This window comes from Saimiri boliviensis, chromosome 9 (assembly GCF_048565385.1).
Source record: "Saimiri boliviensis isolate mSaiBol1 chromosome 9, mSaiBol1.pri, whole genome shotgun sequence".
In the NCBI taxonomy this organism is placed as follows: Eukaryota; Metazoa; Chordata; class Mammalia; order Primates; family Cebidae; genus Saimiri; species Saimiri boliviensis.
The window spans coordinates 100,799,604-100,815,560 of record NC_133457.1 but is presented as its reverse complement, the minus strand read 5'-3'; the positions used below and the strand labels follow the sequence as shown (position 1 = coordinate 100,815,560).

The following is a 15,957-nucleotide window of genomic DNA, read 5'->3' as shown; positions in this document are numbered from 1 at the left end:
AAAAAAATAAAAAGCGAACAAAGCCTCCAAGAAATCTGGGATTATGTGAAAAGACCTAATCTACGTTTGATAGGTGTACCAGAATGTGGCGGAGAGAATGAATCCAAGCTGGAAAACACTCTTCAGGATATTATCCAGGAAAACTTCCCCAACCTAGCAAGGCAGGCCAATATTCAAGTCCAGGAAATACAGAGAACACCACAGATATTCCTCAAATGAGCAACCCCAAGGCACATAATCGTCAGATTCACCAGAGTTGAAATGAAGGAAAAAATGCTAAGGGCAGCCAGAAAGAAAGTTCGGGTTACCCACAAAGGGAAGCTCATCAGACTCACAGCGGATCTAAGCAGAAACCCTACAAGCCAAAAGAGAGTGGGGACCAGTATTCAACATCCTTAAAGAAAAGAACTTTCAGCTTAGAATTTCATATCCAACCAAACTAAGTTTCATAAGCGAAACAGAAATAAAATCCTTTATGAACAAGCAATTGCTCAGAGATTTCATCACCACCAGGCCTGCTTTACAAGAGCTCCTGAAAGAAGCACTAAACATAGGAACCACCAGTACCGGCCACTCCAAAAACATACCAAATGGTAAAGAGCATCGACACAATGAAGAAACTGCATCAACTAACGGGCAAAACAACCAGCTAGCATCAAAATGGCAGGATCAGATTCACATATAACAATATTAACCTTAAATGTAAATGGGCTAAATATCCCAATCAAAAGACACAGACTGGCAAATTGGATAAAAAGTCAAAACCCATCTCACATGCAAGGATACACATAGGCTCAAAATAAAGGGATGGAGGAAGATTTACCAAGCAAATGGAGAGCAAAAAAAAAGCAGGAGTTGCAATCCTAGTCTCTGATAAAATAGACTTTAAACCAAGAAAGATCAAAAGAGACAAAGAAGGACGTTACATAATGGTAAAAGTGTCAATGCACAAGAAACGATCCTAAATATAGATGCAACCAATACAGGAGCACTCAGATACATAAAGCAAGTTCTTATGACTTACAAAGAGACTTAGACTTCCACACAATAATAGTGGGAGACTTTAACACTCCACTGACAATATTAGACAGATCAACAGGACAGAAAATTAACAAGGATATACAGGACCTGAACTCAGACCTGGAACAAGCAAACCTAATAGACATTTGCAGAACTCTCCACCCCAAATCCACAGAATATACATTCTTCTCAGCACCACACCATACCTACTCTAAAATTGACCACATAATTGGAAGTAAATCACTCCTCAGCAAATGCAAAAGAACAGAAATCATAACAGTCTCTCAGACCACAGTATAATCAAATTAGAACTCAGAACCTAACTCAGAACTGCACAACTTCACGGAAACTGTACAACTGGCTGTTGAATGTTGACTGGATAAATAATGGAATGAAGGCAGAAATACAGATGTTCTTCGAAACCAACAAGAACGAAGACATAGCATACCAGAATCTCTGGGACACATTTAAAGCAGTGTCTAGAAGAAAATATATAGCAATAAATGCCCATATGAGAAGCAAAGAAGGATCTAAAATTGGCACCCTATCATCAAAATTGAAAGAACTAGAGGAGCAAGATAAAAAAAAAACTCAAAACCTAGAAGAAGACAAGAAATAACTAAGATCAGAGCAGAACTGAAGGAGATATATCAAAAACACTTCAAAAAATCAATAAATCCAGGAGCTGGTTTTTTGAAAAGATTAACAAAACAGACAGATCGCTAGCCAGATTAATAAAAAAGAAGAGAGAATAATCAAATAGATGCAATAAACCACCGTCAGAGATTACTACAAACAACTCTATGCACATAAACCAATAAACCTGGAAGAAATGTATAAATTCCTGGACACTTGCATCCTCCCAAGCCTAAACCAGGAAGAAGTCGAAACCCTGAATAGACCAATAACAAGAGTTGAAGTTGAGGCAGCAATAGCCTACCAATCAAAAAACCCCAGGTCCAAGGCCGGGCGCGGTGGCTCAAGCCTGTAATCCCAGCACTTTGGGAGGCCGAGGCGGGTGGATCACGAGGTCGAGAGATCGAGACCATCCTGGTCAACATGGTGAAACCCTGTCTCTACTAAAAATACAAAAAACTAGCTGGGCATGGTGGCGCGTGCCTGTAATCCCAGCTACTTAGGAGGCTGAGGCAGGAGAATTGCCTGAGCCCAGGAGGCGGAGGTTGAGGTGAGCCGAGATTGCGCCATTGCACTCCAGCCTGGGTAACAAGAGCGAAACTCCGTCTCAAAAAAAAAAAAAAAAAAAAAAAAAAAAAAAAAAAAAACCCAGGTCCAGATGGGTTCACAGCCAAATTCTACCAGACATACAAAGAGGAGCTGGTACCACTCCTGAAACTATTCCAAACAATCCAAAAAGAGGGAATCCTTCCCAAATCATTTTATGAGACCAACATCATCCTGATACCAAAACCTGGCAGAGACTCAAAAAGAAAAGAAAACTTCAAGCCAATATCCGTGATGAACATAGATGCAGAAATCTTCAATAAAATACTGGCAAACCGATTGCAACAGCACATCAAAAAGCTTATCCATCACGATCAAGGAGGCTTCATCCCAGCGATGCAAGGCTGGTTCAGCATACACAAGTCTGTAAACGTAATTCACCACATAAACAGAACCAAAGACAAAAACCACACGATTATCTCAATAGACGCAGAGAAGGCCTTTGACAAAATTCAACAGCCCTTTATGCTACAAACTCTCAATAAACTAGGTATTGACGGAACGTATCTCAAAATAATAAAAGCTATTTATGACAAACCCACAGCCAATATCATACTGAATGGGCAAAAACTGGAAGCATTCCCTTTGAAATCTGGCACTAGACAAGGATGCCCTCTCTCACCACTCCTATTCAACATAGTATTGGAAGTTGTAGCCAGAGCAATCAGGCAAGAAAAAGAAATAAAGCTTATTCAAATAGGAAAGGAGGAAGTCAAATTGTCTCTATTTGCAGATGACATGATTGTATATTTAGAAGACCCCATCATCTCAGCCCAAAATCTCCTGAAACTGATAAGCAACTTCAGCAAAGTCTCAGGATACAAAATCAATGTGCAAAAATCACAAGCATTCCTATACACCAATAACAGACTTAAAGAGAGCCAAATCAAGAACAAACTGCCATTCACAATTGCTACAAAAAGAATAAAATACCTAGGAATATAACAAAGAATGTAAAGGACTTCTTCAAGGAGAACTACAAAGCACTGCTCAAGGAAATAAGAGAGGACACAAACAGATGGAGAAACATTCCATGCTCATGGCTAGGAAGAATCAATATCATGAAAATGGTCATACTGCCCAAGGTAATTTATGGATTCAACGCTATCCCCATCAAGCTACGAATGATCTTCTTCACAGAACTGGAAAAAACCACCTTAAACTTCATATGGAACCAAAAGAGAGCCTGTATAGCCAAGTCAATTCTAAGCAAAAGAACAAACTACTGCTGGGCGCGGTGGCTCAAGCCTGTAATCCCAGCACTTTGGGAGGCCGAGGCGGGTGGATCACGAGGTCGAGAGATCGAGACCATCCTGGTCAACATGGTGAAACCTCGTCTCTACTAAAAAATACAAAACATTAGCTGGGCATGGTGGCTCATGCCTGTAATCCCAGCTACTCAGGAGGCTGAGGCAGGAGAATTGCCTGAACCCAGGAGGCGGAGGTTGCAGTGAGCCGAGATCGCGCCATTGCACTCCAGCCTGGGTAACAAGAGCGAAACTCCGTCTCAAAAAAAAAAAAAAAAAAAAAAAAAAAGGGAGGGAGGGAAAAGAAAAAAAAAAAGAAAGAAAGTTTTCCTGTCATGTCCGGACGCTGTGGCTCGCGCCTGTAATCCCAGCACTTTGGGAGGCCGAGGCAGGCGGATCATGAAGTCAGGAGATCAAGACCATCCTGGCTAACACGGTGAAACACCATCTCTACTAAAAATATTTTTTAAAAAATATCCAGGCATGTTGGTGGGCACCTGTAGTCTCAGCTAATCAGGAGGCTAAGGCAAGAGAATCGCTTGAACCCAAGAGGCAGAGGTTGCACTGAGCTGAGATCACACCACTGTACTCCAGCCTGGGTGACAGCAAGACTCCGTCTCAAAAAAAAAAAAACAAAAAAACTTTGCCTGGCATAGGAAGATGGGCATTAGAGTTGTATGGCAGCAGGAGTGGGAAGGTGGGCTTGAGCTCAAGTCCCTCCCTGCTAAGGGCCACATCCCTGAGTGGCTGTCACCCATTCTAACATTATTGGGCTGTCACCCATTAGAACTTTATTGCAATGGTGTGCCTCCACTCTGACTCCTTCAGCTCTCTACGCCAAGTGCCAACAAAGATAAAAATCAAACCAGCCTTCCCCAGGTTCCCCAGAATCAAGGGAGAACCTCAGCAGGAGTGCTCTAGCTGGCAAGGCCCCAGAAAGGGCTGCATGGGCTGAGCTGGAGTCAGGTGTCATTTCAATGTAGTGGGCCCTTTGTCTCCAGGAATACTAATCCCCCTAATGGGGAAACAGTGAGAAGGTGTGGTTAAATCTCAATGAAGTGTGGACTGAATGTAACACATTAATCAAAGACAATTCAGTCAGAATTAGATTCTTTATCCTAGAGCAGTGATTCTCAAGCTTGGGCATGAACTGTGGCTCATGCTGGTCTGATAATCCCAACACTTTGGGAGGTGGAGGCAGGAGGGCCAGTTGAGGCCAGGAGCTTGAGACCAGCCTGGGCAACACAGTGAAACCTCGTCTCTACAAAAAAATTTAAAATTAGCCAGGAGTGCTGGTGCACACCTGTAGTCCTAGCTACTCAAGGCTGAGAAGGGAGGATTACTTGACCCTGGGTCAAGTCTGCAGTGAGCTATGATTGTGCCATTGCACTCCATCCTGGGCAACAAAGCGAGACATGTCAAAAAAAAAAAAAATCAAGCTTGGGCATTCATCAGAATCACCTGGCGGTATGAAAACAGATCACCAGGCCTACCCCCAGAGTTTGAGTCCGTAGATCTGAAATGTGGCCTGAGAATTTGCATGTCTAACGAATTCCCACTGAGGCTGCTGGTCTAAGGACCACACTTTGAGACCACTGTCCAGATACTGCTATTCAAAGTGTGGTCCCCAGACTGGCAACATGGGTGTCACCTGGGAGCTTATTAGAAATGCAAAATATTGAACTCCACCCTAGACCTACCGAATCAGAACCTGCAGTTTAACAAGATCTCCAAGTGATTCCTATACACATTAAAGATTGAGAAGGCAGTGCTTCCCAAACTTGCCCATCAAGGGAATCTCTTGGAGGGTTTACAATTTAGATTCCTCGGCTCCCTCTCTGATGACTTGAATTTAGAAGGTGTGGGACTTCCCAGAGATTGCTACAATTAAGCCCCTCTGGATGACTATTGTGGTCAGGCCAGCATGGGAACTCCTGTTCATTTTCCTCAGTCCTGTGTTCCTTGGACAAGACCAAGCCACAAAGCCAGAGAAAAACCTTTAGCTCCACAATCGCGACAAGACAGCAGCTGCTCCCCTAGAAACAGGAACTCGGGGAAGGTGGCTCCTCGATGGTCTGTGATGCCGTCAGAGGAAACGAGTGGTTGTGAGAACCACAGAGTCTGCAGACGGAGCTGGAGCTCCAAGGACCCTGTGCCTATGTCTCTATGGTAGAGCTCAAAGGGCCCTGGGCCTTCCTCCCTGGCTCGGTTGTGCTTGGGAGGGTTCCCCAGTCCAGATTTCATAAGGAGCATGGGACAGCTGATCCATTCCTGGTGTACAAACTGCTGACCACAGGCGGTTGCTGAGCTACCCAAACCAGCACCTAGCCTCTCCCTGAAGATCCTCCCAGGCTGAAAGAGTTCTGGGTGCCCTAGCACCAAGAACACTGGCAGACTTCCAGAAGGTCCCTGAAAGCCCTAACCTGTTCAGCCAGAGGATGCATCTCAGCGGAGCCCTCTTCCCAAGCCCTTGAGGACAAACCAGTAAGTACACTTGGTTTTGTTTTCAGGTAGCCTGGCGACAGGTGAGGAAGAATGGGCTCCCTGGCCCAGACTGGGACTGGGCTTTATTTGCAGGTGGGAAAAAAACGAGCTCAAGGAGAATGGGAAGTGGCTCTACTGAGGCTGTAAAGAGGGGTGGTTTCTGGGGGTCCCAGAAGAACCAAGACTTATCTGCTCTACCTTTGACTGCGTGTTGGAGATTACATCCTTCCCTGCAGCTTGTCTTCACACCCATCCTAGTCTCATCTCGGTTGTGTACTTGCTGTGTGACTTTGGGCCCCTCTGTGCTGCAGTCAGACTCCAAAGTCAGGAACGCGAGGGCTATTGTCTCTCAAGACATTTCAGCTGTAGAGCCTACAGTGAAATCTCACTCTCAAAAGGGTGATATTTTTCAGTTGAGAGAGGGAGAAGTCTCCCTTTAACTCAATCCAAATTCATTATTATTATTATTATTATTTGAGTTGGGGTCTTGCTCTGTCACCCAGGCTGGAGTGCAGTGGCAGGATTATGACTAACTGTAGGCTTGAACCCCTGGGCTCAAGCGATTCTCCCGCCTCAGCCTCCTGAGTAGCTGGGACTTCAGGCATGTACCACCATGCCCAGCTAATTTGTTATATTTTATAGAGATAAAGCGGTGGGGGAGCGGTCCTCACTATGTTGCCCAGACTGTTCTCGAACTCCTGGCCTCAAGCAATCCTCCTGAACCAGAAAGCCTCCTGAATTGCTGCGATTAAAGGCATGAGCCACCGTGCCTGGCCAAATTCATCACTCTTACCCCCACCCCTGAAAAATGATCTTAAGAAGCACAAAATACACATGACAGCAGGCCCAGCCCTGCACGAATGGGCTACATGACCAGAAAAGCACAAGGTCCTCTCAAGGACTTGTTGGTCACTGTATCTGAAATGGGACCCAAGTGAGACATTAAAATATATATAAATATTTATATTATGGGCAGTGTGCTGATCTCGGTGCCTTTGACTAACTTTTTCCTTTCACCCAGTGTCTCATGTCCTCCGGAAAGTGCCTGGCACATAGTAAGTTGCTAAAAAATTTGTGTCATTAATGATCAGATGCTGTCTTATAAAAGTTGCGACTAATACTGCCTTCTTCTAGGCCTGCCCACCGCAGTCTTTATTTTGCCCCCAGGGGCATCTTTGCCTTAATTTGCCTGAGTCCTTGCTTTCAGCCTGAGTATAGCTCCCCAGCCCCCAGCTCCACCTGCGGCAGGAAGGAGCCTCTGGGTCTATTGCAGGTGGTGATTGTGGTCTTCCTGAAGGAGGGGAAAGGAAACTAAGCCTTACTGAGCACCCATTCCGTGCCAGACTCCTGCAACACAGTCCTGTGGTGCCTATAGAGCACCCTCATTCACAGATGAGATGCAGGAAGCTTGCATGCTTTGCCTGAGACCATGCAGCTCCAACCAGGTTCAAGGGAGCACTCATGCTACCCAAGGCAGAGGTTCTCTCCCTGAAGTTTCCTGGTCTTAGGATTGTAAAAAACCTCCTCAGGAGGATTACTTGAGCCTAGGAATTTGAGACCAGCCTGGGCAACACAGCAAGACCCCTATAATTTAAAACAAAACCAAAAAGCCTCCTCAAGAACAGCAGCGCCATCACAGTGTACCCAGGCTGCAGGATCCTTAAGGTCTGAGCAGGAAGTGGCTGTCAGGAGCCATTTCCATGTGATATGCCCATTCTGTGTTCAAGAGCTTCCTTCAAGATGAATGCTGAACTTCCCATAGGGAGGCAGCAGCAAGCAGGTTTTTTGTTTTTTTGAGACAGAATCTCACTCTGTTGCCCAGGCTGGAGTGCAGTGGCACAATCTCGGCTCACTGCAGTCTCTGCTACTCAGGTTCAAGCAATTTTTTTGCCTCAGCCTCCCAAGTAGCTGGGATTACAGGCACCCGCCACCATGCCTGACTTATTTTTATATTCACCATGTTGGCCAGACTGATCTTAAATACCTGACCTCATGTGATCTGCCCACCTTAGCCTCCTGAAGTGTTGGGATTACAGGTGTAAGCCATCACTCCCAGCTCATTTTTGTATTTTTAGTAGAGGCAGGGTTTTACCATGTTGGCCAGGCAGGTCCAAAACTCCTGACCCCCATGTGATCTACCTGTCTCAGCCTCCCAAAGTGCTAGGATTACAGGCGTGAGCCACCACACCTGGCCCAGGTATTGTTATTCCCATGTCAATTAAAGGCTGAAGAATAGAGGGCTCTTCCAGCTTCTAAGGTAGGATCTTTACCCCCCAAACAGGACTGGCCCAGGAGGCCACAGAAATCACTCCATGATATTGATAGATAACCATCCTCATCCAGGCAGTGTGGGATTCAAAGGCAAGGAAGGAGCCCACTCTGTCACAGCCCCATTCAGTGAGCTCCTCCAGGGTAAGAAGCATGGATTCCTCCTCCAGGGACCGCCAGCCCTTGGCAGGTGCCTGACACAGAGCAGGAGCTCCATGAATACCAGAGCTGCATTGGGTCAAACGTGTAATTGTGCCTTGTCCCTACTGAAAACAATGAAACCATCTGAAAAGAAATACAAAGCTCTGCTTCCCACTCCTCAAACAAAATACAGTGTTTGGGAAAATCAGCACTACCCTGGGAATCTGGGAATTTAAACTATTCTAAGGATAAGACACCTGTCAGAAGAACTAACAGTCTCATTTAGTTAATGTGTACCAGTGCCTTCTGTCATGCCTTACTAAATGCTGAGTAATAGGCAAACAAAAGAAGTCCTTGTCCTTTTGCAGTTACAGGATAGTGGCAGATTAAACAAGTAAACTCTCAAATGAATGATGAAAACTTTCGAAGAGAGGCTGGGTGCCATGGCTCACACCTGTAATCCCAGGACTTTGGGAAGCTGAAGTGGGAGGAGTTTAGGACCAGCCTGGGCAACATGGCAAGAGCCCATAACTTAAAACTTGCAAAGAAGCTAGTTGTGGTGGCAGCTAATGCCTGTAATCATAGCTGAGGTGGGAGGAACCCCTGAACCCAGGAGTTCAAGGGTGCAATGAGCTAGGACCGTGCCACTCACTGTAGCCTGGGTGACAGAGCAAGACCTTCTGGGGAGGCTCCCAGGAGAGGCCTCTGATGAAGTGACATTCAGGACGTGGTAAAGGAAACATGGGGCTGGCTAGGGTTTTCATGTGCATTATCTCTTGGACCTATATGTTGAATGTCGTTATCCCTATGTTTCAGATGAGGAAAAGGGGGCACAGAGAGGGGAAGTGGCTCAACAGTCAGTCCCCCAGAGCCCTGCAAGTCATCACTGCATCATACAACCCCACAGTCCATTTTTTTTTTTTTTTTTTGAGACAGCATCTCACTCTGTTGCCCAGGCTGGAGTGCAGTGGCATGATCTTGGCTCACTGTGAACTCCATCTCCCAGGCTCAAGCAATCCTCCTGCCCTCCCACCTCAGCCTCCTGAATAGCTGGAACTACAGGTGTGCGCCACCACACCCAGCTAATTTTTGTAGGATTTTTGGTAGAGATGGGATTTCACTATGTTGGCCAGGCTGGTCTTGAACTCCTGAGCTCAAGCAGTCAGACCCCCTCGGCCTCTTAAAGGGATCAGCCTCTTACTAAGTGCTCACCCCTGTAATCCCAGCAACTCAGGAGGCTGAGACAGGTACTCTTACTTGGCCTGTGACACTAACAACAGTGTGTCCGTGTCACCTTTGCTTGCTGTGACAACAGCTCTCAAGCCTGCCCAGATCCCCCTTGCAGACCTCTTTTTTTTTTCTTTTTTTTTTTTTTTTTGAGAGGGAGTCTCTCTCTCTTGCCCATGCTGGAGGCTGGAGTGCAGTGGCCCAATCTCAGCTCACTGCAACTTCAGCCTCCCAGGTTCAAGCAATTCTCCTGTCTCAGCCTCCCTCCTGAGTAGATGGGACTACAGGTGCATGCCACCATGCCCAGCTAATTTTTGTGTTTTTAGTAGAGGTGAGGTTTCACCATATTGGTCAGGCTGGTCTCTAACTCCTGATCTCAGTTGATCCACCCACCTTGGTCTCCCAAAGTACTGAGATTATAGGCATCAGCCACTGTGCCCAGCCCCTCTTGAAGACCTCTGACCCAAGCCACAGGTCCTGGTATGCCTGGAGGGAGCTCTCCTGTCATTGTCCCTTGCCACCCAGTAGCAGAGTATGATCCTGGGTCAGAGAAAAGGTTCTAAGTGAGCCATAGGAATTCAAAGGAGTGATCAACAAAGGCTGGGGGGCTGGGAAGGCTTCCTGGGGAAGGAAGAATGGAATCCAAACAGAACTGAAGGAGAGGAGAGGGCATGACTGACCATGGGAGGGACACAAGTAGAGGCCCAGAAAGAAATGTGCCTGTTGTGGCATAAAAAGATGAGATGTGCAGAAAACAAGGTCCAATATGCAGGAAGCCTTCAGGGTCTGGTAGAGAGGCTGGAGCCTGGTCCCACAGGAGGGAGGTCATTCACATGCTCTGTGAGGAGACAGCCAGGGCCGATCTGGGGAGGGAGGGGTATCTGAGATCAGGGCAGGAGCCTCGGCTCTGTCCACAACACGGTGTCTCTTTCAGATTTCCCTCGATGATGTGCTTCTGTGTGCTCTGCTGAGGAACAATGGGAAGTCTGCCCAGCAGAAGAAAATCCCTGCCAAGTCCAAGCTTGAGCCCTTCTTTCCAAGGCCAGGGACCTGTGTCCATGGAAGCAGGTAGGCCTTGGGGTCTGCTACAGCCAGGCCCTTCCCACACAGTCCTAGATGTCACTGCCTCTGTGGGCCTTCCTGGCCAGCAGCTCCAACACAGCGTAAGCACCACTGAGTGCCTGCTACATACCAGGCCCTGCCTACTGAGCCATGCAGCAGGGTCCTTGTTCCTGTGGAGCCTACCTTAGCAGTAAGAACAGTCAACAACCAGATAAATAAGAAAATAGGAGAAAGCAACAGGCACAAAGCAGAATATTAAACCAGGAGGGCATGATAATCCCCCAGGCATTCCCCAAGGCTTCCCTCCTCCTCAACCAGTTGTTTATCCAAACACCAAGCTGGCCAGCCCCACCTCTGCAGCCCCCTAGAGCTGAACTGTCCATTGCAGTAGCCACCAGCTACATGCAACTGCTTAAACTTAAAATTTTAGGCCAGGGTCGGGCATGGTGGCCTGTAATCCCAGCACTTTGGGAGGGCGAGGTGGGCAGATCACCTGAGGTCAGGAATTCAAGACCAGCCTGGCCAACATGGTGAAACCCGTCTCTACTCAAAATAAAAAAATTAGCCGTTCCTGGTGGCACATGCCTGTAATCCCAGCAACTCAGGAGGCAGGGAAAAAGAATCACTTGAACCTGGGAGGTGGAAGTTGCAGTGAGCCGAGATTGCATCACTGCACTCCAGCCTGGGCGACAGAGTGAGAATCTATCTCAAAAAAATAAAATTAAATAAAACATCTTTAATCACCCCAGTCATATTTTAAGTGCTCAATAGCACATATAGCAAGTGACCACCTTGTTAGACAGTACAGAATTGCGGAACATTTCCATTGTTGCAGAAAGTTTTGCTATACTGTTTTAATGGACCTAAGAGGTACCGTGTAATTACCTGAAGTGAAATTAGGTCTGTCTCTTTTATTTTTATGATGGTGGGTGTTGTTTTTGGGTTTTTTTGTTGTTGTTTTTGTTTTATTGTTGTTTTATTTTTTGAGACGGAGTCTCGCTGTGTCGACAGGCTGGAGTACAGTGGCGCAGTCTCAGCTCACTGCAATCTCTACCTCCCAGGTTCAAGCAATTCTCCTGTCTCCCAAGTAGCTGGGATTACAGGCACGCACCACTACACCCAGATAATTTTTATATTTTTAGTAGAGACGGGGTTTCACCATGTTGGCCAGGATGGTCTCCATCTCTTGACCTCATGATCCGCCTGCCTCAGACTGCCAAAGTGCTGGGATTACAGGCGTCAGCCACCGCACATGGCCTCCTGGATAATTTTTTAAATTATTTGTAGAGATGGGGTCTCCCTATGTTGCCAGACTGGTCTTGAACTCTTGGGCGCAAGTGATCCTCCCGCCTTGGCCTCTTGAAGTGCTGAGATTTCAGGCATGAGCTACTGCACCTGGCCAGGGCTGTGTTTTGCTTTGTTTTGTTTTGTTTTTTTTTTGAGACAGAGTCTCGCCCTTGTTGCCCAGGCTGGAGTGCAATGGCACGATCTCGGCTCACTGCAACCTCCATCTCCCGGGCTCAACCAATTCTCCTGCCTCAGCCTCCCAAGTAGCTGGGATTACAAGCGCATGCTACCATGCCCAGCTAACTTTTGTATTTTTAGTAGAGACAGGGTTTCACCATGTTGCCCAGGCTGGTTTCGAACTCCTGACTTCAGGTGATCCACCTGCCTCAGCCTCCCAAAGTGCTGGGATTACAGGCGTGACCCACTGCACCTGGCCCTTGCCAGGGCTGTCGTAGTGGGGGAAGATAGCATATACAATGCATATACATTGCTGAGTCTATAACTGTGATTTTCTAAGAGTCTTGACTAAAACTCCCAGTTTTAGGACAGTTGAACAATCAAAATATCCTAGCAATTCTAGTATTTTGATGTTGGTACTATGGCCCCAGGTCTGTTTCTTGTTCTCCATAACAGGCAACAAATCCTTTCTCAAGTCACATCTTTATTAGGATTTCAATAATGTATTAAATTCTCCAAGAAACAGAACCAATAGGTGGTGGTGGTAGTGGGGTAGTGTGTGTGTGTGTGTGTGTGTGTGTGTGTGTGTGTGTGTGTGTACTACATTTATTTTTGAGGAGCTGGCCCACATGATTGTGGAGGCTATAAGTCTGAAATCTGCAGGGCAGGCTGGAGACCCAGGGAAGAGCTGATGCTACAGTCCTAAGTCCAACCGCAGTCTGGAGGCAGAATTCCTTCTTCCTCAAAGGACGTCAGTCTTGTTATTTTAAGGCCTTCAACTGATTGCATGGGGTCCACCCACATTATGGGAGGGTCATCTGCTTTACTCAGACTACTGATTTAAATTGAATCTCATCTTTAAAAATATCTTCATAGCAATATCTAGACTGGTATTTGACCAAATATCTGGGTTGTGTGGCCTAGCCACAATGACACATAAAATCAACCAGCACAGTTAACAAGATCACACTACTTCACAGTGTATTTTCTCGCTCTCCTGGACAGAGCCTAGGGACATGTACTTTATATGGCTCTTGTACAAGGTTTGCTACTGGGACTTTGGTTAAATCGCCTAAATTGACTGAGTGTTCAGGCCTGTAATCCCAGCACTTTGGGAGGCTGAGGCAGGTGGGTCACCTGAGGTCAGGAGTTTGAGACCAGCCTGACCAATATGGTGAAACTCCATCTCTACTAAAAATACAAAAATTAGCCAGGCATGGCAGCACAACCTGTGATCCCAGCTACTCATGAGGCTGAGGCAGGAGAATCACTTGAACCCTGGAGATGGAGGTCTCAGTGAGCCAAGATCACACTATTGCACTCCAGCCTGGGCAACAAAAGCAAGACTCTGCCAAAAAAACAAAACAAAACCAAAAAAAAAGCTGGGCACAGTGGCTCATGCCTGTAATCCCAGCACTTTGGGAGACTGAGGCGGGTGGATCATGAGGTCAGGAGTTTGACACCAGCCTGGACAATATGGTGAAATTCCATCTCTACTAAAAATACAAAAATTAGCCAGGCATGGTGGTATACCCCTGTAGTCCAAGCTACTTGGGAGGCTGAGGCAGGAGAATTGCTTGAACCCAGGAGGCGGTGGTTGCTGAGAGCCCAGATTGTGCCACTGCACTCCAGTCTGGGCCACAGAGTGAGACTCCATCTCAAACAAAAACAAAAACAAAAACAAAACTTAGGTATGGTGGCACCCACCTGTAGTCCCAGCTACTTGGAAGGCTTAGACAGAAGAATCGCTCAAACCCGGGAGATAGAAGCTGCAGTCAACCAAAATTGCAGCACTGCTTTCCAGCCTGGGTGACAGAGTGAAACCTTGTCTTTTTTTTTTTTTTTTTTTTTTTTTGAGACAGAGTTTCACTTTTGTTACCCAGGCCGGATTGCAATGGTGCGATCTCGGCTCACGGCAACCTCCACCTCCTGGATTCAGGCAATTCTCCTGCCTCAGCCTCCTGAGTAGCTGGGATTACAGGCACGCACCACCATGCCCAGCTAATTTTTTGTATTTTTAGTAAAGATGGGGTTTCACCATGTTGACCAGGATGGTCTCAATCTCTTGACCTCGTGATCCACCCTCCTTGGCCTCCCAAATTGCTGGGATTACAGGCTTGAGCCACCGTGCCCAGCTGTCTTTTTTTTTTTTTTTAAGACAGAGTTTCACATTGTCACCCAGGCTGGAATGCAACGGCACCATGTTGGCTCACTGCAACCTCTGCTTCCCGGGTTCAAGTAATTCTCCTGCTTCAGCCTCCCAAGTAGCTGGGATTACAGGGACCCACTATGACACCTGGCTAATCTTTTTATATTTTTAGTAGAGACAGGGTTTCACCATGTTGGCCAGGCTGGTCTCAAGCTCCAAACCTCAGGTGATCTGCCCACCTCAGCCTCCCAAAGTGCTGGGATTACAGGCATGAACCAGTGCACCTGGCCTGCGACACCCTGTCTTAAAAACAAAACAAGGAAAATCCCCTATATTGCAGGGACTTCTCTCCTTCCCCTCAGCCCAAGCCCCCAGTATCCTTATCTCCCTAATTCCAGCCTTGCCCAGGCTCACACGCCATGACCCCCTGAGCCCTGTAGGACTCCTGGTGGAGAGGCAGCTGCCTCCTTTTAGCCACCTCATCTGCACTGAGAGGCCGTGCAGGAAGGAGACCGGGAAACCATGCAGACTCCACCTTCGTGGAGGATTCATGGATGGGGTTGCCCAAAACACACTCCTCCCTGGACTGAGGATAGAGCGTGATGGAGAGGAGGGCATAGCTCTCCGAGGCCCCACAGGCAGGGAAGGCTCTGCCCACGGACAGGGGTGGTCACCACCCTGAGCAGCCCCAGGCATGACTCAGAGTGGCCTCAGGACCTCTGCCTACAGTTAGATCCAGAGGAATCCAAGATGAGGAAAAACCAGGCAAAAAGGCTGAAATAACCAGCTAGCATCATAATGACAGGATCAGATTCACACATAGTAATATTGACCTTAAATGTAAGTGGGCTAAATGGCCCAATTAAAAGACACAGACTGGCAAATTGGATAAAGAGTCAAGACCCATCTCACATGCAGAGACACACATAGACTCAAAATAAAGGGATGCGGTATATTTACCAAGAAAGTGAAATGCAAAAAAAAAAGCAGGGGGTGCAGTCCTAGTCTCTGATAAAACAGACTTTAAACCAACAGAGATCAACAAAGACAAAGAGGGGCATTACGTAATGGTAGAGGGATCAATGCAATAAGAAGAGCTAACTAGGGCCGGGCGCAGTGGCTCAAGCCTGTAATCCCAGCACTTTGGGAGGCCGAGGGTGGATCATGAGGTCAAGAGATTGAGACCATCCTGGTCAACATGGTGAAACCCCGTCTCTACTACAAATACAAAAAAAATTAGCTGGGCATGGTGGCACGTGCCTGTAATCCCAGCTACTCAGGAGGCTGAGGCAGGAGAATTGCCTGAACGCAGGAGGCGGAGGTTGCGGTGAGCTGAGATCGCGCCATTGCACTCCAGCCTGGGTAACAAGAGTGAAACTCCGTCTCAAAAAAAAAAAAAAAAAAGAGCTAACTATCCTAAATACATATGCACTCAATACGGAAGCACTCAGATTCATAAAGCAAGTTCTTAGAGATCTACAAAGAAACTTAGACTCCTACACAATAATTGAGGGGACTTTAATACCCCACTATCAATAGTAGACAGATTAACAAGACAGAAAATTAACAAGGATATTCAGGACTGAACTCAGCTCTGGAACAAGCAGACCTAATAGACATCTATAGAACTCTCCACCCACCGGCTGGCCTCAG

At 46.8% G+C, this 15,957-nt stretch overlaps 1 protein-coding gene across 1 annotated transcript in view; it reads left to right on the top strand.

Moving 5' to 3' along the window:
- Positions 1 to 2,887: 2,887 nt before the first annotated feature.
- Positions 2,888 to 15,957, top strand: part of SLA2 (Src like adaptor 2) — a 41,424-nt gene continuing 28,354 nt past the window's right edge. Inside the window, exons 1-2 of the mRNA XM_039479565.2 lie at positions 2,888 to 5,993; positions 10,564 to 10,697. Of these exons, the coding sequence (XP_039335499.1) occupies positions 10,607 to 10,697 (91 nt within the window). The 5' untranslated portion in view covers positions 2,888 to 5,993; positions 10,564 to 10,606. The remainder of the gene's footprint in view (positions 5,994 to 10,563; positions 10,698 to 15,957) is intronic.